Source organism: Anguilla anguilla, chromosome 11 (genome assembly GCF_013347855.1).
Source record: "Anguilla anguilla isolate fAngAng1 chromosome 11, fAngAng1.pri, whole genome shotgun sequence".
Classification (NCBI taxonomy): domain Eukaryota; kingdom Metazoa; phylum Chordata; class Actinopteri; order Anguilliformes; family Anguillidae; genus Anguilla; species Anguilla anguilla.
The window spans coordinates 22,143,901-22,169,455 of record NC_049211.1 but is presented as its reverse complement, the minus strand read 5'-3'; the positions used below and the strand labels follow the sequence as shown (position 1 = coordinate 22,169,455).

Sequence of the window (25,555 nt, the reverse complement as noted above, 5' to 3'; positions counted from 1 at the left end):
ATTGGTTCCTTTGTGTCAGAGTAAACGGAGTTATTCAACGAGGAGGGAATGTTAGTCATTTTAATTACTACTGTGTGTCAAACCTTTCTTCCAGACAGAATGACCTTTGTTTTGTTTTTATATATTAATCTAAAGTTTCTCTGAATTTCCTCAGATTACATTGTAATAGTGCATCTGCTGCCATTTGAATTAAAAAAAAAAAAAATCTTGTGAAGTTGTTGTAGGAGTTTCATCTGAAGGAATCCAGATCAGTATCAACCATGTTTTCTTTCTTGTTTCCAAAAATAAAGTCACTTTCGGAGGAAGGAACTTCTGTCATCCTTTTTAACAGTTGAAAGATAAGTGAAGAAAGCAGCTCTTTTCTAAACTTAATGATATTTCCCACTGAACCTCTTTTCATGCTTAAGATATCCTATTTTCAAGCACATATTGTAATTTCAATAAGACGCCTGACTTCTGAGGAGGGAATAGAAGCACTTATGACCTTTCATTCATCGCCTGCATATCTGGCACCTAGAGTAAGAGATCCAGGCATACAGGATTGTGAAATATGTTGTCATTCGCATTGCATATCTTGGATTAATGGCTTTCAGAGCCCAGTTCTCCCATGATACATGTTGCAGGCGCTTGTATGCAGTTCCCACGATGCACTCTGTATCCTCACCATGAGGATGGGCCCTAAAAACAAGCAACATCTGAGTCTCATTTCCCCCAGTTATTTAGATTGGGAGTGTGATTAGATATCTGTTAGGTATGAGGAGGACCACCCACTGGGGGGGGTTTGCTTAGATTCCATGAGAGGGTGGCTTTGTCTTTCCTTTAGAAATACACAGAAGTACACCGCTCTTAGTCTATTGGCCAGGGTAGACACAAAAACTACCCCCTGTGGAATCCACACTGTGGGGTTGCAAGTGAGGTCAACAGCACCTGGCACTCATGCTGAAATATTTGTCCTGGCATGATATCAAAGGGAATTTACCGAATTCTGTTCCATTATTCATTCAGATGACAGGCAGCACATATATTCAAACATATAAATATATATGCATTTGAGGATATATTGTCAATTTTACACATATCTGTGACATGGCAGCCTTCCATGCAGTTCTACAGTATATATAAACTAAATATGGATTCTGAAATGTGGATGTTTAGGAGTGTGTGTGAGTGATTAGTGTGTGCAATTATTAAATATTCAGTATAAATATTTAATATTTTCTTAACTACCTGAAAAATAAATCTGAACAATGTTTTTAATGTTTAATGGATTCATTTTGAACATTTTCATTTCTTTTTGTATATGTGGCTATGTATTTGTGCGTGTGTGTGTGTGCGTGTGCGTGCGTGCATGTGCGTGTGTCTGACCGTGTGTGTGTTTGTGTGTGTGCATTCATTATTCAGGATTAATAGCCCCAGATCAACAACAGATCTTCTCATGGTGAGTATTTGTAAGGTGGGCTTTTGATATCCTGTGTCAATGAGCGGAGCCTTTTTTTTACCTTTGACATTTGTACTTGTGTTGGTTATCAAAAGAGTCTTAACCTTTAAATTCTAGAGCAGACCTGAATTAACAATAGCTATTTCTTATTAGAGACAAAAACAAGTGCTATCATGCTTTTAATAATGTAGCCTACGCATTGCTGCCATGTATGCTAATGTAATGCGAAATTATTGCTGCGTGGTTATTTGTCATTTGATGCACAGTATGGGCTGCTGCTGTTATTTGCAACAGGTCTTTGCAATATATGCCTAAAATTCTGTTTAATATGTGTAAAACAAAGACTACGGAAGGAATTAGTGATGCACACAACCAGTGTTGGGTAGACTACTTGCTGAATGTAATCTGGTACCAGTTACAGAGTATGTGACTAAAAATATAATGAATAATGTAATCTGCTGGATTACTCAAAAGGTGTAATCTAATATGATTATTTTTGATTGCTTATAGTTTCAGTAGATAAGCTATATTCAAGAATGACTATGTTAGCGCAGTGTTACATTGTATGTTTCTGACAAAACTGCAGTGTCTTTTCTTTCATTGAGTGTGTAGCTACAATGCACACAATTACTTCCTGCTCATCCTCCTGTGTACATATGCCTGTACATTGTATGTTGAAGGAATCATGCAGATTTTTAAAAAGTAGGCTAACTGTCATCATGTATATTTTTAAAAAGTATCTTCGGCTGATTACAGTTACTTCATTTTTGTAATCTGATTATGTAATCCATATTACACGTAATCCTTTACTACACAGCACTGCACAACACAGATGGGATATAATATCTGAAATATTTAACAACAGAAGGTCCACAGCAGTAATGTAAATAATATTTAAATAAGAAATATTGTGTCATTAGACCATACATTAAAAGGGTGAAAATAATGTGATATAGTATTATTTGACTTTTATATTCTTCATAAATTCATGATTGCTTCGGACAGTTGATGACGGAATGCCCGCACGATGACTCCTCCCTTCATACGATCTACATCGTCTAGGTAACAGTGAGACGGAGAGAGTTGATATTTGTTGCTATAACATAAAGCGCACCTATCGCGGCACCTTATATGCGTGACAGAGACCAGCTTCGCTCAAATTCTGCAGTCAAATCTGTAATTATAGGCTACTGCGACCGCGAGTAGAAGGAGTAGTGTTCTACGGACTAAACTGCCAAGAAATCTCACAAGTTTGCTCAGGATTTAGATGCTTGAATACCCATCCAAACAGAACCTGTACAATCTGTGCTTTCCCACCCAAATTGCACATTTATTTGACTAAACCAGCACAGAATACGACAGACGGCATGACAGAGAGGTTTACGTAATAGGCTGCCCATATATTAATATGTGTAACCTATTCAAATAAAACAGAACAAATAGCCTATAAGTAACTCTAAGTTTTAACTTCTGATTTACAAAACCGAATGTCTAGTTTTCGGGAAGAACAGTCAGCAGTAGACTAGAGGTAGAGTATAGCACTTCTGAAGAATAGTAACATATCACCGCCCAAATAGCCAAGCAATTCACTTGAAATCTGGAAGAGTGAAATCGTCTCGGGACTGGTGTAAAGTGAAAAAATGTGCGCTGCCGCTACGTTAATAGTCACTTGGTTACTGACAGACAACAGGCTAGCTGTGGTTCGACACTTCCTGGCACTGTGAGAAAACACACGTTCGTACCGGGTGCGATATGTTCTCTTGAAATAGCCTACACGGACAAAAAAGAAAGGATTTCCGGAATTTTTCCGCAATAAAGACCATCCTTACAGTTTTTATTGCTGTTTGCGCCTATCTTGAAAATGTAGACGCCGCAGGATTCATTCGGTAGTAACTATGTTAGTTATATGATAAAGTGTGCGATATACTGCTCAAATTTGGCTTTAAAAACGGTCTTGCATTACAACACTGTAATGAAGCATCCTTTCCCCAGTTGCTCCACTGGAGTGATTTAGCGACAGAACGAAGACTGTTTAATATTGAACTCACGCAGCCCAAGTACAATGTGGTCGAGTACCTTAAGGAATTTAGCAGTCATTGTTTCAACTATGAGTCGGATTCAGGACCAAGGACAGATCCAAAAGCAAGTTACAGCCTCAAGACGTGGAAACTTCCTCAACTGACGGAAGGAAAGATTTTTTTAAAGTAGTTAGCTTTTATTTTCCTTCGCCATTCTCAGACGGGAAAACTTAATCCAGAGTAACGGCAATACGTATTCATAAACAACGGACTACTGGACTCATTTCTCTGAAAGGTGTGAACTTCGAAGTTTGATGTCAATGACAGGTGCGAATTTGAAATTTCCAAATAGGTAAGAATTACTTATTTTTTATCTTTCTGTAATGTTAGGTTTTTTTATTATTATTCAGCCTGTAATATGGTGAGGAGAGATAATTTGAATCACATGGTTTCCAAAAGCTTTCTGCCAGTTTACATCAACTAGAGTAACCTACCTCAGCCACATATCCAGAACACATAAACGTACGTCACGCTATGATAAGGTGCGAGCGCCAGACGCGTGGAAACAAACAAAGCAATAGTAATAATAAAATGTGTTGGAATGACGGGCCAAAATAATTTTAGAAATCATTCAAATGCTATCTGCCTTAATAGAACGAAGGTGTTGATACATTCATTGGATGCGATTGGCTATGTGGGTTACAATATTGGGTAAGATATATTTTATTACTGTGAAATACTCCTGTGAATTCTGGGGAAAAAAAAAAACATTTCATTAAATGAATGAGAACGCCGTCGGATTGCAGTTAAACGATGCTGTTCATGTATATACTAAATGCATTTTCATAATGCTGGTGATTCGACGTGTAGTCCATTACTAATATTATTCAATTGATAAAACGAAAATGTAGACTACTCAGTGTTAATATATATCGATCATTCTTTGACTTTTCTGGGTATATGGGATAAAAGTGCTTGTAAAGGAAGCACTGACACCTGCCCCTCCCACTAGTTCCAGACAAAATACTCGGTTTCACACATTGCTAATCTTGCTTATGCGAACCTTTGCAAATATTGACTTCTTGTATGGGATACTACAACACTTGTTTAAAATGTAGCCAAAATGTTATCTTTATTGTGTAAATGACGCGAAATCAAACGTTTAAAAGTAAAATAAACATCACATTCACTTACAAACATCATTGGAAATATGTCCCTGTTGCACATAGCTCAAAAGTTCTACGGGGGTGATTCCTGCATATCCTACGGCTGGAAAGAAAAGATTCCAGTTGGCGTCTTCCTACCCTCTGCTGGGTTTCAGGTCGCGATATTAAACGCTTTCAAATTATGACAAAGGGTCTCCGATATGAGAACTATGTTTGAAAGATTTGAAAGCAATTCACAAAAGAGAATGAAGGAATAATTTAACGCGCGAAAATAGACTTTTTCTGCTATAGAGTAATAGGCTACATTTGAAACACATTATGTATGTATTTTTCTCCAAATATTCATGAATCTGTAACAATTTACAGTAGGCAATGAAATACCGATGAAAATGACGGGGAAAATGTTTTATAATTATCACTATGCAGAAACGGATGAAGCGAGGTTATTCCAAACCAACATGAGCATTTGTATATTGTTCAATCCCCATCAGTTGTACTATACGGTACATTTACGCAACCCATTTCTATTGTAAAGGGAAGTGCTTCTCGAAGAATTATACATTATTCATAGATCCAGTGGTCTACCACACCAGGATAACTGCGCTCTGCATAGCTTCATAAACATTTGCCCAGATCTTTTCCCAGTCTCCCTCCGCTACCGTTTACATGGGTCCATTTTCAGTACAGTGGTATCTCCACCCAAGTGGAAGGGAAATTGCAAGGCTGCACGTTCACACAAGATTCTAAAAAGCGAGCAGATAAAAGACAGCACCGCAATATGTTTATTACTTGGCCATTGAATATGCGCTTTACAATTCACATGTGCCTCCGTGCGCAAGAAACGAGATTCCAGTTTCTCAAAACCGTTTTCGTAGGATCTCTCCAAATGTGCTTTCACATGCCGCGCCGATACTGCTCTGATGGCTTTCCTTCAGCAATGTTGTAGTTGATGTTGATGGTAGCCCTTCATCATTCACGTGCGGAAATTCCCTATTTTCAATTAAAATCAGCCATGATAACATTCCTACGTTGGCTGCTGTTATATAATTAATGTATGGTATACTGGCAGTAGTTTTGAATTACATTTAAAGGTAATGCATTGAAATCTCAGCTGCAGTTTTGACAACTTAATTTTATTTTGTCTTGCGTTACAACGGTTCTGGTGTGAAATTGTCACTTCTCTCAACGATATATATGTTGCATCTTTTTGCAGTGTTCTTTTTACAGTATGAATAGCACACATACCAGTAGAAGGTACAGTTGTTTTGTGCTTTTATTAGGTTACAAAGTGAATATTATAGAACTTTATTTGCGTGTATAAATCTATTCTACTCTACCATCGCAAGATTGGTGAAGGTCTCCTAAGCTTCAGAGTAGCAGTAATGGATACCATGTTTGTGTTACATAATATGGCTGAGATAATACTGTGGAAAATGAAATGTGTCCATCAACTTTCTTGCATCTCTTTCTTTCAAAATTCATTTTATTGACCTATACAGAAGGGTAAGAAACACACCATAAAATAAGATCACAATGACAATAATAACCATGACAGCAGCAACAAAAATCATTGACATGATCATCATCAATACTATCACCACCAATACCGTCCTCATAAAATAAAAACTGTATACAATTTCCATAGTTTAATAGTTCCCATGCACAGAGCTACAAGAATGTTTAAAAAGGGGGTGGAGGCAAGAAGCCAAAGATCACAACCAATAAGCTTGCTTTCCCAAGGGTGGTCAGGCAGAGTGAAAAACCTAAGTTAAATATTTAACAGTCTAATCAGAAACAGCAGTAGGTGAGTTTTTGGAAGTTTGAAGCATCTCAATGGCATTTGAGTCCATATGATGCAGTGAAGCTGTCCTGTAATCATTTAATTATTCAGTGAATACATGTTAAGTATGGAATGCATGAAACCAATTCTATCAAATATGTAATATTTTGTCAGTTTAGTACATTATTTTTTATTTTTACTACAGCGCAATGACATTAGACTGGGTCTACTATGTACAAATAAAAATACTAATGACTTTGGATGAATTAACCTATATATTTGAGATAGAAAATTAAAGAAAATAAATTTAAAAAAAAATGACATTCAGAACATCACTACCTCTTGATACTTTGTGTGAACCTGTGTTTATGAATAAGTATATCAGTGAGAGCCATATGCTTTCCCGAAAAAAAAATAATTTGTAATTATTAGTAAATAAATGGATTATTGTGATGGATCCATTTCTTTAGCTGACTTGCAGTATAGCTAACATGTTTACTTGGAGTTATAAACTGCTGACAGTGGCTATAACTCAAAAGAGACAGTGCAGTGCGTCTCTCTGTGTGCATTCTTTTATGTCTACAGGCCTTCTCTTTCTCTTTCCCCAGTGGGGTTTAGGCCTACAAGTGCCCCTAGAGACCTTGCCATGTACACGGCTCTTCTAGACTCCCCGCTGAGCAGCAAAGAGTGTGAATATGTACAAGAATGTGGAATTTATTGCCATCATCACTCTACATGTGACTAGTTTCTCCAACCGTGATCATGCGATTGTGACGGCAGCCTGACCTGTGCCTGGTCCTTACAACATGTTGCCCTGCAGGGCTATCAGTCACAGTCAGCACTGGAATGGTCAGGATTCCATCTGAAATCATAGGGCTTATTCATGCCCTAGAACAGTGCCTTAACAGAATGAGCCAGCAGCCCCACTTCTCAGCTATTTAACAGCTGTAAGAAGAAGTTTGGCACACATGTCTACACAGCAATTGACTTTATCTGCTGAGTATTTGCATGGTTATGTCTGCTAGGAGGCATCAGTAGTTCCCAGTTGAGCACACTTGGGGACTTGTTCATGGGTTCCAGACCTCACTTGTTTCAATGCCTGCCCTAATGAGTGAAACAATGTGAGATGGGATGTCTTTGTCACAGAGGAACTGATTTAGTGCAAGCGGAGTGTGTAAAATATCTTTTCTCTGCCCACAAACTGTATCAACCCCACTGTGTGGCAGATTCATGCACTGCAGTCTGGCAGTGACCAGGTGTAGGGATAGCTTTCACCCTAAGGAATTTCTCTGGAGAACTGAGTGCTGAGAAGAAAAGACAAGGAAAGCTCCTGGAACTTTGATCCAACATTACAGCTGGAAAAGGATGACACTACTAATAATACAAGACAAAAGTGACACAAAATTCCCCAATAACATAAATAATTTGATTTGTGGTCTTACTCTGCTTAAAATTAAATATTACTTTAATGTTAAATGCTTGCCAATTCACCATTAATGATGGGGGTCAGAGATAGGAAGTTTTCCATTTAAATAATGAAGCTAATGATAACAGCTGAAATTATGTGCCTGACCCTTTACAACATGAAGCAAAGACATCATAAATGATGGGTAAGCTTATATCTTTAATTCATTTCTTCTTTCAGCTGGACAGAAACATGCAACTGCATACCTTCTGCCTTTTCTTACACTTGTCTGTTACTTAGGAACTCACTCCCTTCACATAAAGTTCGTCCTGTACAGATTGACCAGATCTGATCACATAAGTTTAAAATCGGGGGTCATCAACATGATACATGACATGGCAAAAAGTATGTGGACAGCTAACTTTGAACATCTCATATGAAATTATGGTCATTAATATGGAGTTGGTCCACCCTTTGCTGCTGTAACAGCCTATACTGCACTGGGAAGGCTTTATACTAGACATTAGAGCAATACTGCAGGAATTTGTTTCCATTCAGCTGGAAGAGCATTAGTGAGGTCAGGCATTGTTTGGGTGATTAGACCTGGCTCACAGTTGACTTTCCAATTGATCACAAAGCTGTTGGATGGGGTTGAGGTCAGGGCTCTGTGCAAGCCAGTCAAGTTCTTCCATACTGTTCTCGAAAAAAGCATTTCTATATGGACCTTTCTGTGTGCCCAGGGCATTGTCATGAAACAGGAAATGGCCTTCACCAAACTGTTGGGGAAGCGCAGAATCATCTAGAATGTGATTGTATGCAGTAACCTTAAGATTTGCCTTCAGCTGGATTAGTGAGTATTGATTATGAGAATTCTGATTTTAAAAGTACTAGCTGATGAAAATGATCTTGTCCCACCATTGCCTGCTCCAGATGACTTACAAGCATTTTCTGAGGTAGCATAATAATTAGCTGTATCAATGTGCCCACGTCTACTATGCCATGTGATGCTTTTTCTTTGACTGAGTAATAATGTAAGTAGAATTCTCAGTTTGGCAGAAATAAGATCATCTTGGCTATGTGGAAACACATTAGTTCTTATCATGCTACAGAGGAAGTCTACTGTAGTCAACCAACACAAGTAAGTAAATAAATAAATAAAATGAAAGCATGGCCTCCCGGTAGTCCTTCAGCTCTAACTGGGCATCCATCTCACTACCAGCAGCCGTCTGTCCTCTGATGCTAATGAGCTGGCCCAGAAAAGAGAGGGAGATGAATATTTGATGATGAAGTGGAGCTATGAAGTATAATTAATGGCTAAGAGTCAGGTAAAGTGGACGTGAAGGAAGCACTGGGTCCTGGTTTATTGTGATTACCTTAAACAGTTTAATTAGCTGCAGACAATGTTTTATAAATACATGGCTAATAAATGATTAATAAATTTAAAAAATACCAAATAAATCCCTATCACTTCAACACTGTATGTCGTACTAATATGCTAAAATACACCAGCTGCATTGAGAATGTATTTCGTTGAAAGAAAACGAGCTATGGTATGTCCTGTGTAGTTCCTGTTGAATGGCATGTCCAAAAATGGTATCATTTATGTTTAATAAACCCTATTGTACGGCAGGGTTTATTCAGTTCTCTGAATGGTGTGTCCCTGCTGAGCAGTTTAATTAAATCTTTGTCATAATTTAATTGTTTTTCCGACTGTCAGATCAATTACAGGTGTACCCCCCTGCCAATTACAGTTTTTCAGTGGAGCTGTCTGATTAAAACATGCCATTCAGAAAAAAATTACCCTGTGATGACATCAGTTACATCAACATGCTCAGCAGGGATATCCTGTGCATTTCTGATTCCTCATCCTGCTCCATGAAATTAGCTGCTGATCAACAGAATGACATGCTCACATAAGTGCAGTGACATCATCATAAAAGGAACATCTGACAAGCTAAGGCTCCAAATCACAAAACACACTCTTACAATGGATTTGTTTATTCAATGTGATATAAGTAAGGAATAAACCATCACAGGCTGTCCCATTATTGGAAAATAATGTACGATGCCTCGCCTCGTCTGCATCCCTACCCCTGAAGTATGTTATTTTCCAATAACGGAACAGGCCGGAATGGTTTATTCTGCTTATACAACGGTTACCAACGGTTGTATATTAGTTACTTTTATCTTTATTGATTTTTTATGAATTTATTTGAATTGAAATATTCTTCCGTGGGCATTTTGGCATATTGTTTTACCATTGTCAAGCATAGTTTATAGTTCTGTTTGGTCCGTTGTTAAGCAAAAACCTTTCGTCTTTCTAGTCCCTCTCACCCAGGTTAGAATACAAGCTTGCTTTCTGCTAGGTTCGTTGCCACTCACGATACCTTGCTAATATTGAAATTCAGTTGGATTTCAGTTTGAAATGGGCTCATGGCATGTTTGTTATCCCAGCTAGCTAGTTAGCCAACTACTGAATTATATTCAAAACTGTCATTAAACTATAAGCGCAATCATTTGCAAAGATACAGAACAAAATGCATCCCACAGCCTAGTATAAGTAAAATGGGACACCTCTACTTTCCAAATTCGGGAAGATTCTGTATTTTACAGGATGGTTGGCAACCCTAAATCAAGCTATAGGCCACAGTAACTAGACTAACTAACGTTACTCTCTGCAGTAGTTCATGGACAAAAAGCTGATTATGCTTGAGTTGGCTGTGGCTGGACACATCCCTTAACACTGCTGCAAGTTTGATGGGCTATTTATAACAAAGCTCACTTGTCAACAATTTACGTCATGAAATGAACATTGTCCACGTTTGGTTTATTGAGTCAGATCGTTGATGAGCATTCATTTAGAACCATGCTTTTGCCTGCTGGACGTTTTTTGAAAAGTAATAGACACCCTCGGACCAATCAGAATCGAGTATTCTGCCAAGCCATTGAATAAAGATATGGAGAACTGCTGCTGTATAAATTAGCATGCAGCTGAAATGCTCATCAATCCTTTGGCATGAATCCCAGGAATGTGAGAAGGACAGGTGTCAGGACAATGCATCATTTAGTGGCCTGCAATTCATCCTTGAAGAATATAATAGTTTTGGGGTCATACCGCCAGAGGGTGGAAAATGCATCATTCTAATGCATCATTATTGATTGATTTACAAATTCATCAAACGCCTACAAAGTGTACTTAATTCATTTCAAGTGACACTTAAGATATTGATTTGCAGATTGATTTCAACAATCAATGTTTCCTTCCTCTTGAATAGCGGACATCTGGAATATTTGAAATCATCCATAGCTCATAGCATTACACCATTATTGGCATCATAAGCTTAGGCATGCTCCGTTTTCTATCGTTAAGGCAAATATATTCAAACATGAAATATGATCCTTCAGAATCTGGATCCTGCAGGCTGGGGCTCAGAGCCCACTGGTGAGGTGTATGATTGGACATGAGGTTCAATTTGGGAAGATATTCTCCACCGATAGCAGCAATAGCAATAGCAGCTCCTCTGGTCAGTTGGTCAGTAACTGCAGCTCAGATAATTGGCTGCTGGGCATAAAGAATTGGCAGCTGGGGACTATGTCCCACACAGTACCAAGACACACCTGATTTGTCCCCTCCAATAATAAATGTATTCCTGTGTCAGGTTTCCTCTTTTTGCCTGGTCATGTCCCCCTCACTGAGAAATGCTGTGGTGTTAAGGTCTCATTGAATGAGTGCCCATGACAGAACATAATCTTATGGTTCTTCTTCACTCAGTAGTTCATCAGAGTCTATAAATGCCATGGGGATTTAATTCTCAGCGCTCGCAAACTGCTGCATACATTGGAGTTACACCCCTTGGGTGCACAATTTGTGGATGTTTCAGTGATGGGATGGGCATTCAATTTGGACTGACCATTCCTAATTGGGGAGAAAGCATAAAAATTGGAATAAAAAATTGTTCGAAAATAAAATATGGTGATTTCCTGTCAGTGCAGGTTTGTATGGAACTGCAGAGTTCCTGATATCAAAGGTATTGTTGCCATCATTATTTTGGCCCTTAGGACCGATACAGTATACATTATACAGAATTATGGTTCATGAAATAGAAAGGCATGGTACAGAAAATAAAGGCACGGGGCTTTGCAAATATTTCAGGAAACAGCTAAGATGAATCATAGCGCATGAATAAACATTTCCCATTTGGAATTGCTACATGAGTAAAATTGTGAATTCAGAAACAACAAGATCTCACAATAAGATGCACTTTTGTTTTCGTCCATACCCCGACCCTTCGCCTGTATGTGTCCCCGGCCCTGTGAATTTTTCTGTGCCCTGAAAAGCCCCGCTGTCTCCCATTTCTTGTACCCGCTCCCAGTCCATGCTGCGTGCTGAAGAGAAACACACATGGCTGTTCTTCCCGAGCGTTCTCTCCCACTCCGCAGTTGAATATGAATGAACCTCCATGGAAGAATCATCGCTGCGGGCGGGAATATTACCATATAGGAAAGCTGCTTTCCATTCCAGGGATGTCATTTAAAACGCACGGACAGATTAGAACCTTGCGAGGGTGACTCCCTCTCCCCCACCCACCCTCCCTTTGAATTCCTGGCCACTTCTTTTCAAGCCCCTGCAGGCCTTTTTGAAGTGTTTAGGAGGGCTGGGAGGCTCGGCCCGCTTGCATTATAAAGGGCAGCTGATGAAACAGGAAAAGGAGAGACTGGAGAACTGTGAAAAAATACTATCTCCTAACCCCAACTATAAAGAAGAGAGACATCATTTGGATTGGAATTCCAGGGTTATCTGATACCCTATATTAGATACAATAAACAGAATCTTAAATGTAGGGCAAAGCAGTCATCATTGGTATATATTACTATAAAGGACTCGTGGAAGGAGCATGATATGAGCTTCCTAATATCCCTTAGGATGTTTTATGTCCACTTTTTCCCTTTCATGTGGGTAAGCAATATTAACAGTGGCTTGCTGATCCAGGGATGCAATGCCATTCAGTTATTTCTAAAACAGGGAGGTCTGTGTGAGAACATTATCTCAAACATACTATAAGCATTACCAATAAAGAGACCTGGTAATTCCTCACTACTGAATTCCCTCTCAGAAACTCCCTGGTGCATTGAGAACCATTCTGTATTCCACTGCATCATGACACATATTAAGATAGCAAGCATATATTATACGCAGTAAGATGTATAGAATTTAAAAATCAGCTGTAAAGAGGAAAATTCAAATTAAAAAATGTAACAATCTGATACACATTTATTTTCTTTGATGCACCTTGATGCACCTTTCACCACCTCATTGGGAATATTTATCAACGTGTTCATTTAACAGTGGCTTTATTTGCAGGCAGGACTATCAAGCTGTATATTAATTTTTTTATGATGTGATGGCTCGTGTGAGCATGTTTAATTCAGCTCTGTATTTGCTGCAGATGCAAGCATTATGAACGCATTAGATGTATTACCCACATACAGCATGTTTTTATGCATATGAAATGCTCAAGTGGAATTTAAAGAGAGGGCATTCACTGTGTTTAGATGGGGGCTGTAACTGAGCTAGCCAAGCTGGGACAGCATGTGAGGGTTGAGTGGATGTATCAGAAGCTTCAAAGCATCACGAAGCAAACTGCCTTCTCTTTTTGAACTTTCTTTTTCAATGAGGAGGGAATGAGGGAATAATGGTGTGGAGATATGGATGTGGAGAGAGAGAGAGAGGGAGGCGAGAGAGATAGAGGAGAGAGAGATAGAGGGGAGAGTGAGAGGGAGAGAGAGAGAGAGAAGTGAGTGAGAGATGAGAGAGAGAGAGAGCGGGGGGGGGGGGTTCGTCTGCTGTATAGCAGTATGGTGGCAGGTCCTGCTCAGGGCAAATTCAATGATAAGAAAGAGGCTTCACTGCCATGTTACCAACTGAGGATGCTTCAGTTAAGAGGCTCTACTTCAGTTGAATGGACACCGCATGTTCTTGCCTATTTTGCTGCCATATAAATATGTATTGCCCATATTGCAAAAAGTACTTGTATTTTTTGGGTGTATAGAGGAAAAAAATCCCTCTTCAAGTGGCAATCTGATTTATGCTTCTTTTTCTGGGAGCACGTTGGACTTTAGCGATTGTGTTTCAAAATGTTCTAGAAAAGTTTCTTTCAGATTCTTTAGACTAACCAAATACACAATTTGGTATTCATGTCATTTAACATGTTTGCATTTAGACATGGTTCCTTTAAAAAAAAGAATTTAAATGCACAATTTCCTGTTTAGAATGTGAAAAGAAATCTGTATTTGCTGCATCATATAAACATAGTTAACTAAGTCACAAACAGTTTTTTTTTTTACAAATTTTCCTTTTACGATTGTATCATAATATTATACTGTACTGTTTAGCTTGTGTTTACAACCAAGTGCTTATTGAAATATGTTTACAATCAAGTGCTTATTGAAATATGTTTATAATTAACGCTTATTTAAATATTGAATGGCTTCTTACCTAGTAGCTCCTTAAAGATATTTAGTCATCATCTCACATCCACTGTTGTAAATAAATGGAGTGTAATAAATACAGAAATGTATAAATAAATACATTGTGGCTTTAAGAATATCATAATCACTGTAATGTTATTAGTATATGCCATCATATATTTCCCTTCTTGACTGAGAGACACTTTGTCATTCACTTGCCATATAGTTTCAGTCAAATGAAAATTGTTGCAATCTACCCTCTTTCAAAGGGGCCCGATTCAGCAATCACTTATCTTCTTCATTTGGCCTCTTATCTTGCTTTTTCCTTTGGAGTGACATGACTTTTGACTGAGCCCTCTTTTTGGCTGCACAAGAAGAAGAAAAAAGTGTGATTCTCGCAATAAAGTGAACACGTTTCAACAATTGAAATGATTGAAACAAACTGAAAATACACTTCTAACTCTGTTGTTACGTGTTGGGTTCATCTAAAATCATCTGATTCCGAAGGAGCAGAATAATGAAAATAAAACAATGGTAATTTCTTATGAAAATGCAGTTAAATTAACGGTGCTAGTAGCAGTATAGAGTGAGCTGTCAGAAGTTGGCTTTGTGTCCACAGATGGCTACACAGCTCTCAATGGCCCCTTGCTGATGCCGTGTCTTCTGTTAAGGACCTTCCCCAGCATGATTTTGAACTTGCAGTTTGCCCTTATGTATCCTGCTAACACTTACCTTGGTATCCGTTTGTTGGTATTTGATATATTTAGGCTACATACTTTATGGCATTAACTTAGCCTACACGCACACAAGCACACACACACACACACACGCGCGCACGTGCACGTGCACACGCACGCACACACACGTACACACACATACACACACACTCACACAAACAGAACCGCAAGGACAGAGAAATCCAGCAGAGATCTTCTGGCTTAGTTACATTGATATGTTTTCGATAAGTTCTTGGCTTCCAAAAATTAAATCGGCATGGTATAGCAAATCTGAACCCAGTAGTGATTTACTTTTACACTTTTACGTATCTGCACACTTGTCTAAAACCATCCACGTCTAGCACAGCCATAATTTGTGGGAGGGAAATTGTGTGAAGGACTACTAGTGTTAGTAGCACCTATCTTTCTTTCTTGGCAAACTAGCCGACAATAACCTGGTAACTAACAACAGCCCAATATATATTTTTTTCTTTCTGAACAATGGACCCAGAAGACGAAATATTTAAGGTTGGTATATATTTGATAGAGCTGTCTGCTTCCACAGCAAGCTATTATAAATTGCAGTTGCACATAATGGCTTATAACTTATTATCACTTAGAAAATCTAGGTTAGTGCTGTTGGTAAAGTTCAGCTTTAAAAAGAAACAATCTGCTAACACACTACATGATTAATGATATACCAGTGTTAAATCAGTTTGAGGCTTTGTACTGTAAAGTCCAAGGAAACTGGAACATGCATGAAGCTCTTTCCAGGGCGCTACAATGCTATTGGCAAGGGGAAAGCTTTTGGGAATCGAAGTTCTGCAGTGTTCATTTTTAATAAATTTAGAAGCAGGTTAAATGAATGGTGAGCGAGACCTCTGCCAGTTTCTGTTTCTGAGGTCAATGAATGGGTGACCCATAGAAGACCTCAGCACAAAGCTGTATGCCATGAGGTGGGATAAGCTGTTACACTGCTTGTTACATGTGATACTCCGATTAATTACAGTTTTAATATGCATTGTTCTAATACCAAGGCTGAGTGAAGGTGTTATGATGGGATTACTTTGTGTTTTTACTTCAAAGAAAGCCAAAGTACAAAGGGGTTCCAGTCAGGTGTGTGTGTTTGTGCATGTGTTGTGTGTGTGTGAGAGCGAGAGAGAGAGAGAGAGAGAGCGGGTGTGGGAGAGAGAGAGAGAGAGAGAGAGAGAGAGAGGGTGAGGGAGGGAGAGGGAGGGAGAGAGGGGAGGTATTGTAATTGACGTACTCTGTCTCCAGCCAGGTGTAGTCAATATATCTCCATCCTGATACAGTCACTATATAATTGAAAAAATACTTTATTAAACAAAAACAAAAAAACTGCTTCCTCTGTACAGTCACACTATTAATAAATAAAGTAATTAATAAACAAACACAGAATACAATAGAAATTTGACCTTACATTAATTACTCAGAAAAAAAAACTAAGAAAAGCATGCAACACAATAAAATGCAAGCAATAAAACATGATCATTCCCTGTACATAGAGCACCCCCTACACTGAGAGAGGGAAAGAAAGAAAGAGACCATGACATCACAGAAGAGGTGATAGGGGAGTCTCCTCTCAGAGGAAATCAAATAAAAAGTGTGACGGTACGGGTGCTGGGACCCAGGCGCAGAGTGGGGGGAAAAAAACACGAAACTCAAAAAGGGAAAATTAACAAAGATTTTACTCACACAAAAAAAGGGCAAACACAACCAGGGAACAGGCAAGGCCACAAAGGGCAAAACAACAAACTCAAAACATTAAGAACAAAACACAGAACAGAACACAGGCAGGCAGGCAGGGTACAGGCAGGTGGAACACACAGGCAAACACATAAAAGAAACACCAGAAAATACATACGGGTCAGGAACAAACACAAGTCAGAAGCAAACACAGGTAGGAAACAAACAAGTCAGGAACAAAACACAAACGGGTAAAAAACGCAGGCAGGTACAATGGGTCTGAAAATTCATAGGCAACAAACACAAGGAAGAACAAACGCAAGGAACCAGCACCCGAGTCAAGGGAACAGAGAACTTAAATAGACAAGGGGTAACAAGACACAGGTGAACTCAAAAAACAATCAAACCAGAAGGAGGGGATAACAAGACACAGGTGGGAACAATGATGGGATAACGGGACAGACAATAATACAATTAACAGGGGGGGAGCAGGACACAAAACAGAAGTGCCGCCATCTGGCGGCCCAACAGGGGAAACACAGACAGGAAAACAGGACCATGACAGTACCCCCCCCCCAAGGGACGGCTCCTGACGTCCCAGGAGGCTGACCCGGGGAGGGAGTCAACAGAGGGTGGGGGCTAGAGACAGGACAAGACTCAGGGCTGGACTGGACAGGACAGGAACAAGACGAGAACAAGACTCGGGGCTGGACTGGGCAGGACAGGAACAAAACAAGAACAAGACTCGGGGCTGGAGGGGAACTCGGGGCTGGACTGGGCAGGACAGGAACAAAACAAGAACAAGACTCGGGGCTGGAGGGGAACTCGGGGCTGGAGGGGAACTCGGGGCTGGACGGGAACTCGGGGCTGGACGGGAACTCGGGGCTGGAAACAGGACTGGACAGGAACAGGACTGGACAGGAACAGGACTGGACACAGGACTCAGGGCAGAACCAGGACTGGACAGGAACAGGACGGGACTCGGGACTGGACTAGGACGGGGGAACAGGACTTGGGACTGGACTCGGACTTGGGGAACAGGACTCGGGACTGGACTCGGACGGGGGAACAGGAGGACGGGGGAAAACAGAACAGGAAAACTTGGGACAAAACTCAGGAACTAGGAAACAGGAGACACAGGGCTGGGCAGGACCCGGGCGACGAAGACACAGGGCTGGACAGGACCTGGGCGACACGGGGAGACTCAGGGCTGGGCAGGACCCGGGCGACACGGGGAGACTCAGGGCTGGGCAGGACCCGGGCGAAACTCAGGGCCCGCACTCGGGCGACACGGGGGAAACTCAGGGCCCGCACTCGGGCGACTCGGGGGAAACTCAGGGCCCGCACATCGGGCGACTCGGGGGAAACTCAGGGCCCGCACATCGGGCGACTCGGGGGAAACTCAGGGCCCGCACATCGGGCGACTCGGGGGAAACTCAGGGCCCGTACATCGGGCGACACGGGGAGATTCAGGGCCCGTACATCGGGCGACACGGGGAGATTCAGGGCCCGTACATCGGGCGACACGGGGAGATTCAGGGCCCGTACATCGGGCGACACGGGGAAATTCAGGGCCCGCACATCGGGCGACACGGGGAAACTCAGGGCCCGCACATCGGGCGACACGGGGAAACTCAGGGCCCGCACATCGGGCGACTCGGGGAAATTCAGGGCCCGCACTCCGGGCGACACGGGGAAATTTAGGGCCCGCACTCCGGGCGACACGGGGAAATTCAGGGCCCGCGCATCGGGCGACTCGGGGGAAACTCAGGGCCCGCGCATCGGGCGACTCGGGGGAAACTCAGGAAACCAGGGGGGACTTGGACAGGGGCAAGGCAGACATACAGGACAGCAACGAGACGGGGCACGACAACACTGGACTGGGTTGGACAAGACTGAGGGGGAAACAGACTGCCAGATACTGGCACAATAGGGAGACCTAAAAAGACAGACACAGGGACAAGCAGGCGGGGAGGCACACGGCGACACCGATGGACACACAAAGGGACAAGCAGACAGGGAAGGCGAGGGGGGAACCCAACAACTGACATAGGGACTGACACACAGGCAAACAAGACAAAACACACGCGGACTGGCACACAGACAGACAGGCAGACAGGCGAGCAAACACGTTGGCCGATGGGCTGACGGCCTGGGGGGCAGACAAACAGGCCAACAAACTGGCTGACACACATACGGGTAGACTAACAGACAAACAGGCGGGCAGACAATTAGACAGGGGGGCCGGGGAACACACGGACACACGGTTGGGAGGACAGACACCAAAGGGAGAATGGACACCAGGGGGAGCGACGAGACCGGGGGAGGGACGACCACTGGGGGGAGCGACGAGACCGGGGGAGGGACGACCACTGGGGGGAGCGACGAGACCGGGGGAGGGACGACCACTGGGGGGAGCGACGAGACCGGGGGAGGGACGACCACTATGGGAAGGACGGACACCGGGGGAGGGACGACCACTGGGGGGAGCGACGACACCAGGGGAAGGACGAACCCTGGAGGACGGGGGAACACTAGAGGACGGGGGAACACTAGAGGGAAAACGGACACTGGGGGCGTGAGAACGCCAGGGGGAGCACGAACGCCAGGGGAAGCACGAACGCCAGGGGGAGCACGAACGCCAGGGGGAGCACGAACGCCAGGGGGCAAGGTGTGGACACTAGGGAGAGCAAGAACACTAGGGGAATAACGGACACTGGGGGGCGCGAGAACACTAGGGGGAGCACGAACGCTAGGGGGAGAACGAACGCCAGGGGGAGCACGAACGCCAGGGGGAGCACGAACGCTAGGGGGCAAGGCAGGTGGCTTAGCCTGCGGGGCGGCCAGAGCAGTCTGCGGCGGCCCCTGCGGGACAACAGAAGGGACCGTTGTCCTCTCCGGGGCTCTGGACGGCTCTGGAAGCCTCTCCGGAGCTCTGGACGGCTCCGGAAGCCTCTCCGGAGCTCTGGACGGCTCCGGAAGCCTCTCCGGAGCTCTGGACGGCTCTGGAGGCCCCCCCGGGACTCGAGGCAGCTGCGGAGGCCCCCCTGGGGCTTGAGGCGGCTCCGGAGGCCCCCCCGGGGCTCGAGGCACAAGTAAAGCCCGAAACTTGGGTGTAGCAGGCGGCCTCCGCGGAAGGGTCAGAGCAGGCGGGACCTCCGGGGCTGGAGGCGGCTCTGGGGGCCTCTCCGGGGCTGGAGGCGGCTCTGGGGGCCTCTCCGGGGCTGGAGGCGGCTCTGGGGGCCTCTCCGGAGCTCGAGGCGGCTCTGGGGGCCTCTCCGGAGCTCGAGGCGGCTCTGGGAGCCTCTCCGGGGCTCGAGGCGGATCTGGGAGCCTCTCCGGGGCTCGAGGCGGATCTGGGAGCCTCTCCGGGGCTCGAGGCGGATCTGGGAGCCTCTCCGGGGCTCGAGGCGGATCTGGGAGCCTCTCCGGGGCTCGAGGCGGATCTGGGAGCCTCTCCGGGGCTCGAGGCGGATCTGGGAGCCTCTCCGGGGCTCCAGGTGGCTCTGGGGGCCGCTCCGGGACTTGAGGCAGAGCAGGCCGTGAAGGCCGCTCCGGGACTTGAGGCAGAGCAGGCCGCGAAGGCCGCTCCGGGACTTGAGGCAGAGCAGGCCGCGAAGGCCGCTCCGGGACTTGAGGCAGAGCAGGCCGCGAAGGCCGCTCCGGGACTTGAGGCAGAGCAGGCCGCGAAGGCCGCTCCGGGACTTGAGGCAGAGCAGGCCGCGAAGGCCGCTCCGGGACTTGAGGCAGAGCAGGCCGCGAAGGCCGCTCCGGGACTTGAGGCAGAGCAGGCCGCGAAGGCCGCTCCGGGACTTGAGGCAGAGCAGGCCGTGAAGGCCGCTCCGGGACTTGAGGCAGAGCAGGCCGTGAAGGCCGCTCCGGGACTTGAGGCAGAGCAGGCCGTGAAGGCCGCTCCGGGACTTGAGGCAGAGCAGGCCGTGAAGGCCGCTCCGGGACTTGAGGCAGAGCAGGCCGTGAAGGCCCTTCCTGGACTTGGGGTGGAGCAGGGCGAGGGCCCTGCCGTCTGGGCTGGGCAGGGGACAGGAACACAGACCACAGCTGTAGGGAACCCGGCTGGGCAGCCGGACGGGACCGGCGGGACCCCCGCGGGCCGGATCCTGGGAAGATCGCCAGTCGAGACCCTTCAAATGATGCAGGGCCGGGAACCGCTGGCTGGGCAGCTGGAGGTCTGGCCAACCGGGAGGCAGCCCGACCACGGCGCCTCCGTGACCGTCCGCCCCGGGCGCTGGGAAGCTCAAGGGCGAGGGACTCCCAGTCGCTGGGTGGCGAGTCCTCCGGGTCACTCCACCACCCCGGTGGCATGATAAACAAAAAAAAAAAAATAAATAAATAAATAAAAATTAAAAATAAAAAAAAAAACTCTGCTGGGTCCCAAACTGGCTGGTTCCTTCTGTGACGGTACGGGTGCTGGGACCCAGGCGCAGAGTGGGGGGAAAAAAACACGAAACTCAAAAAGGGAAAATTAACAAAGATTTTACTCACACAAAAAAAGGGCAAACACAACCAGGGAACAGGCAAGGCCACAAAGGGCAAAACAACAAACTCAAAACATTAAGAACAAAACACAGAACAGAACACAGGCAGGCAGGCAGGGTACAGGCAGGTGGAACACACAGGCAAACACATAAAAGAAACACCAGAAAATACATACGGGTCAGGAACAAACACAAGTCAGAAGCAAACACAGGTAGGAAACAAACAAGTCAGGAACAAAACACAAACGGGTAAAAAACGCAGGCAGGTACAATGGGTCTGAAAATTCATAGGCAACAAACACAAGGAAGAACAAACGCAAGGAACCAGCACCCGAGTCAAGGGAACAGAGAACTTAAATAGACAAGGGGTAACAAGACACAGGTGAACTCAAAAAACAATCAAACCAGAAGGAGGGGATAACAAGACACAGGTGGGAACAATGATGGGATAACGGGACAGACAATAATACAATTAACAGGGGGGGAGCAGGACACAAAACAGAAGTGCCGCCATCTGGCGGCCCAACAGGGGAAACACAGACAGGAAAACAGGACCATGACAAAAAAGGGCTGCTTTTAAATGATATGTATTTCTTGTTTTTGTACACTTATGAGTCTAATAGTTCAGACCAATATGAATGTATATAAGAACACCTCTCCCGCCAATATGCAAGGTTTCTATGGCAACAGAGGGTTAAGAAGAGAACACTCCTATGCAGGGCTTAGTGTGCTTTAATGAAATGGACGCACCTGCCAGAATGTGGTCTTTTTTTAAAGGACATGTCTTCCGTAATATGGTAATGCATGTTTGTGGCAATCAAGAGGAACCTTACAATTAATATTTTAAAGGACAGAGGGAGTCCCTGCCTTTTACCCATCCTTAGGTACAGCATGATTAAATGAGGACATCTCACCGCTAACAGTCTCTAAATTGCACTTGTGATCAATACTGTCTTGAGTGGCTTGGCCATGTTTTCTCACTCTGCTAGGTGCTACCTAGGTGTGTTTTCGAACCTGTATAAACTTGCCATCTTTCAGTACTTCACTTGCTGCACCTTTGGTGTCCTCCCCAGGGTATTTGTATTGTTCAGGTGTGTTTATTGAGGGCCTGTGGAGGGTTAGACACCAGGATTTAAGCCCTTTGTTAAAAAATACATATATAAGAATTATGCATTTAAAATAAAGAATTGATGTGAAGAGGAATGGAAAACAAACTAAGCTACCACACCTCAATTTCACATGGTCTGCATGTAAGATATATGCATGCTTTCTTCTGTATATTATTATTATATTGTATTATTATATATTATATAAATATATATGTTTTATTATATATACACAATCACCTAGCCATGAAATTAGGCACTACAACATATGGTCAGTTAGTTCTAATAACAAAAAATGTATAAATAAATAAAAATGGAGATGCAGGGGACTGTCACTGATATTTCTCAGTATGGTTAAATTGCATCAAATTAAATAACTGTGTGTGTGTGTGTGTGTGTGTGTGTGCATCATTAGTGTAACCATAAATCCACTTGCACACCTACCACATCCCCTATACTTTAAATAAATCAAAATAAATCAAGATTACCCACTTCATGAAATAAAGTTCCCCTTGGAGATTCTTTTGTTCTGCTTTTCTTTCTGTTAATCTGTTTCTCAGTCATTGCAGGATTAGAAAGACTTGAGGAACACATAGTTACAAGCAGTAATGTATACACACAGTGATGTGACAGAGTTGAGATAATGGAACTGAATTAAATGGGGAAGAGAATGCAGCTATTGAATATAGCCATGACAGATAAGAATGCTTATTTCCTGCCATAAATGCATTAGTACTGTGATAATCTTCACAGAATTTAGCATTTACTGCAATAATAAAATTTTCACACACACACACGTACTCACATGTGCAGGCAAGCACACATGAATGCACAGTCTGATTGTATAAAACAACCAATTTATAAGGGTACAGAGTGAGAAAATAATAATGTGCTTTTTCCACATGGGAATCCTCGTGATGCTCTTGGAGTCAGATAGGTGGGCATATTGTCTCTGTTTTATTGCAATGAGATTGGGGCCATTGGAAAGATGTGACCTGAAAGTGTCTTCGACATCCTTTTGGGGATAATTTGGGCTGTGTTTTCTAAGGCCAGAGGGGAGGAGAGAGAGAAAGAGACAGCATCTCTCTAGGGCCAACAGAAGAACAGTCAGCAACTCTCTGAAAATTTTAAGAAAACGCTCACATATCCAGAGAAAAACTATTGCATGCTGCTCAGGAATTGTGTATCATAAGAATCTAGCTTAAGATCATGATCATGCACAACCCTACAAATAATGCACAATCCTGTTTATCAGAGTGTTTTCCATATCCTCTATTTGTAAAATAAAACTTTCACACTTAAATATAATTCCCAAAGAGATTCTTCTATTCTGCTTCACTTTGTGTTTATTTTATTTTTGTAACAGGATTGTGTATATGCTGTATAACAGAAATTATACCATACAGTGATGTGACAGATGATAGAAATTATGTAACCTGCTCTGAATTTTAAAATGTGAATGAAGTCTTTTAAAATGACATCTTGTCCATCTGTACTGTACTCTACTGAATGTAACTATGAATTAATATATGCTCACCTGTCATAAACATTGTAGATATTGTGACAATAATCTGTGAGTAAATTCATTATACAATTTTGTATGGAGTAGGACATTAGCGAATTGTTCTTCTGAGGCTGAATCTGACAAAGAGCATGCATTTGTCTGTAAATGCTGCTTTGTTGATATAATTGGTCTTTGTAAATGACTTGTAAATATGGTATGCTTTATAAATTATTTTTTTCCAATAAAATATTGTCTGTGAACTTTTACATAATTTAGCACTATGGATGAACAGTCTGTGTGCAGCAGATATTTACAAATATTATATAATATGAAAATAAATGTAAAAGAATTATTGTAGTGGTGAGTAGCTAAATGCCTCCAACTTTTTTTTTCTTTGTCTTTGTCTCTAGGTCTTGAAAACCAGATAAAAAATGACAGTATTGCCCGAAGAAGATTAAAACAATGGTGTCTAAACAATAAGCTTTTACGCCCCCACCAAGCTGTAACTCAAAGCCCCCCAGCTTTCCCTTGATAAAGAAGCGCACCCTCCACCCCCACCCCACATCCCCCCCCCCGCCCCACACCATCCCCTCCCCCTGTGCTGTTCCCCCACGGACACCATGACCGTGAAGCTCAGACTCAGGCACGCCCCCTGGTGGCTGCTCTACTTCCTGCTCCCCCTCCACGTCCCTGAGGCCCTGCCCTCATCCAGCTACACGCCGGGAGCCAAGCGGGAGATCACCATGGAGGGGGACCTGGTCATCGGGGGCCTGTTCCCGGTGCATGAGAAGGGCGAGGGCACGGAGGACTGCGGGAAGATCAACGAGCAGCGCGGGATCCAGCGGCTGGAGGCCATGCTGCTGGCGCTGGACGAGATCAACCAGGACCGCCGCATCCTGCCGGGCCTCAAGCTGGGCGCGCACATCCTGGACACGTGCTCTAAGGACACCTATGCCCTGGAGCAGTCGCTGGAGTTTGTCCGCGCCTCCCTGACCAAGGTGGACGAGACCGAGTACATCTGTCCCGACGGGTCGTACGGTATCCACGACGAAGTCCCGCTGGCCATCTCTGGGGTCATCGGCGGCTCCTACAGTGACGTCTCCATCCAGGTACAGTTGCTCTGTGTCTCCATCCAGGTCCAGTCATTCTGTGTCCCCTTCTAGGTATGCTCAATTTGTGTCCTCATCCAGGTACGGCCAACTCCATCCAGGTACGGTCACGCTGTGTCCTCATCCAGGTATGATCATGCTGTGTCCTCATCAAGGTACGGTCACTGTGTCTCTATCCAGGTACAGTCACTTTATCTCCATCCAGATACAGTCACTATATCTCCATCCAGATACAGTCACTATATCTCCATACAGGTACAGTCACTATATCTCCATCCAGATACAGTCACTATATGTCCATCCAGATACAGTCACTATATCTCCATCCAGGTACAGTCACTATATCTCCATCCAGGTACACATACTCTGTCTCCAGCCAGGTACAGTCAATATATCTCCATCCTGATACAGTCACTATATTTCCATCTAGATACAGTCACTATACCTCCATCCAGATACAGTCACTATATCTCCATTCAGGTACAATCACTATATGTCCATTTAGGTACAGTCACTATATCTCCACAGAGATACAGTCACTATATATCCATCCAGGTACAATCACTCTTTCTCCATCCAGGTACAATCACTATATCTCCATACCGATACAATCACTCTGTGTCCATCCAGGTACAGTCACTA

At 43.6% G+C, this 25,555-nt stretch overlaps 1 protein-coding gene across 1 annotated transcript in view; it reads left to right on the top strand.

Annotated features, from left to right (window-relative positions):
• The first annotated feature begins 2,496 nt into the window (after positions 1-2,496).
• The window catches only part of LOC118208623 (metabotropic glutamate receptor 2-like), a 52,441-nt gene continuing 29,382 nt past the window's right edge, over positions 2,497-25,555 (top strand). Inside the window, exons 1-2 of the mRNA XM_035383476.1 lie at positions 2,497-3,808; positions 24,215-24,913. Of these exons, the coding sequence (XP_035239367.1) occupies positions 24,425-24,913 (489 nt within the window). The 5' untranslated portion in view covers positions 2,497-3,808; positions 24,215-24,424. The remainder of the gene's footprint in view (positions 3,809-24,214; positions 24,914-25,555) is intronic.